This window comes from Mus caroli, chromosome 1 (assembly GCF_900094665.2).
Source record: "Mus caroli chromosome 1, CAROLI_EIJ_v1.1, whole genome shotgun sequence".
Taxonomy (NCBI): Eukaryota; Metazoa; Chordata; class Mammalia; order Rodentia; family Muridae; genus Mus; species Mus caroli.
This window is the reverse complement of record NC_034570.1, coordinates 147,773,339-147,775,450: the sequence shown is the minus strand read 5'-3', so window position 1 is coordinate 147,775,450 and position 2,112 is coordinate 147,773,339. Positions and strand designations below refer to the sequence as shown.

The 2,112-nt window shown below is 44.2% G+C and overlaps 1 protein-coding gene across 11 annotated transcripts in view; it reads left to right on the top strand.

Annotated features, from left to right (window-relative positions):
- Tex35 (testis expressed 35) overlaps positions 1 to 2,112 on the top strand; it is an 11,391-nt gene that overhangs the window by 4,032 nt on the left and 5,247 nt on the right. For 10 of the 11 annotated variants that reach the window (XM_021168042.1, XM_021168032.1, XM_021167987.1 and 7 more), the window contains exons 4-5: positions 719 to 775; positions 1,583 to 1,642. In XM_021168042.1, the coding sequence (XP_021023701.1) occupies positions 719 to 775; positions 1,583 to 1,642 (117 nt within the window). The remainder of the gene's footprint in view (positions 1 to 718; positions 776 to 1,582; positions 1,643 to 2,112) is intronic. The other variant, XM_021167995.1, reaches the window with a different exon arrangement.

The following is a 2,112-nucleotide window of genomic DNA, read 5'->3' as shown; positions in this document are numbered from 1 at the left end:
TGCTATGAACATAGTGGAGCATGTGTCCTTCTTACCAGTTGGAACATCTTCTGGATATATGCCCAGGAGAGGTATTGCTGGATCCTCTGGTAGTACTATGTCCAATTTTCTGAGGAACCGCTTTTGGTGCATTATTATTCTCTGGCCCATTCTGTCTTTACCTGTGTCTAGCTTGTTCTGTCTCTGCAACCATCTCTCTATCACTGTCCCTGAAAACCTGCCTCCTCCTTTTTTCTCTGCATTGTTCTTCTAAGTAGCTTCCCTTTCCTCTCTTCTCCTGAGAGCTGATCATAGCCCATTCTGTCAAATCTTTCTCTGATTCATCACTTTGTCTGCCACTCATTTGGCTATCACTGTGCTTCCTTCTACAAACTACCTTTACCTTCATTGTTTGGGATTAAAGGTGTGTACTAAGGGTGCATCTGTATTTCAGCCAGAGGGATTAAAGGTATATCTAAGGGCTGAGCCACACCACAACTGTATTTTCAATAAATAACACTGTCTCTAGTTTCACAATGTGATGATCAAACATCCTGCAACAACTTGTCTGCTATTTCTAGGTTTAGGCTGGGCATTTTGGGCAAGCCTTCCAGAGCTATGCTCTTCAATGTCTCCTCTGCAGGGCTTCCACAGTCCTTTCCTTCCCTCTATTTCGTAGTGCTCCCAAGGACCTACCCTTGTCGACTTTACTGTGTGTCTCTCACATTTATTTCCCCAGAACGAACTCAGGGAGGTGAGAGAACAACTCACGGAAAAAATGGAAGAGATAAAACAGGTAAGAGGATAAGGCTTCGGCCAGAGAAGAGAAGCAGAGCCTTGTAGCAAATGGAAGTGCTAGCTTTGTCTAGAAATGCAAGCAGGACTTCTGTGGAAAAGCAGAAAACCTAACTCGTACACGGTCCCCATCGTGTTTCAACCCTGGTCAGAGTAGAACCGTCTTACTTCTTCCATATCTAAGTCCACTTTTCTTTTTTTTTTTTTTTTTTTTTGGATTTTTCGAGACAGGGTTTCTCTGTGTAGCCCTGGCTGTCCTGGAACTCACTCTGTAGACCAGGCTGACCTTGAACTCAGAAATCCGCCTGTCTCTGCCTCCCAAGTGCTGGGATTAAAGGCGTGCCCCACCACTGCCCGGCATAAGTCCACTTTTCAATTGATTAAGGACTCCTCCCTAGTGTGCCAAGGTTGGTGGTGATGTAACTTCAGCAATAAGAGTGAAGAGTGGCTGACTAGGAATTTGGAGACAGTCACAGATTAACTACCTTCTTTATGCATCTTATTTCTATGATACAATCACCAACAGCTTACTGAGGGAACAGGGCATAAGCAAGGAGGTATTGATTCAAGCTGTGGTCTGAGCTCCACAGGGAAGCCCTGTCAAAACTAGCGGTAGCAATGGCTTGGTGGTACCTGTATCCTCAGCCCTTCATAGACTTCTCAGAAAGAAAGTGGGTTATATAGCTTATTATCCATCTTTTCCCAATATCCAGCTGCTGTCCTTTACTTAAAATGCCCAGAAGGTTCTCTGGCTGGCTTCAGTAACCCACTTCGTGCCTTGTTAAATCATGCTTTTCTTCCTCATTAGATAAAGGATATAATGGACAAAGATTTTGATAAACTTTATGAGTTTGTGGAAATTATGAAGGTAAGCTTTCACTGTATGCCTTCTGTGGGTTGCCTGGGAAATGATAGGAGAGAGGCCAGGCCCCTGTCCTTGAGGTATCTATAACCCACTAGATAGAACTGGATGCTAAGTTACAGGCTGTTTGTTAATTAGGGGTTCAGAAGTCAGAGTAATGAGTGAGCATGGGGGTTAGGAGAGAAGTCCTTAGAGAAAATGTGAGCCTCGAGGCTTGATGATTGTGTTGGGAGCTTAATATAACTGTAAGGAAGGTTCAGTGTGGCTCCCCTTTGGCTCAGAAAACAAGAAGGATAATTTGGACCATGGAGCAAAGATTTGCAAAGGTTAGTCTGTTTCAGAATGACTTATAAGAAGAGTGTCTTGCTGGCCTAGTTGGTCATCAGTGGAAAGAGAGACCCATTGGTCATGCAAACTTTATATGCCTCAGTACAAGGGAACATCAGGGCCAAAAAGTGGGAGAGGGTGGGTAGGGG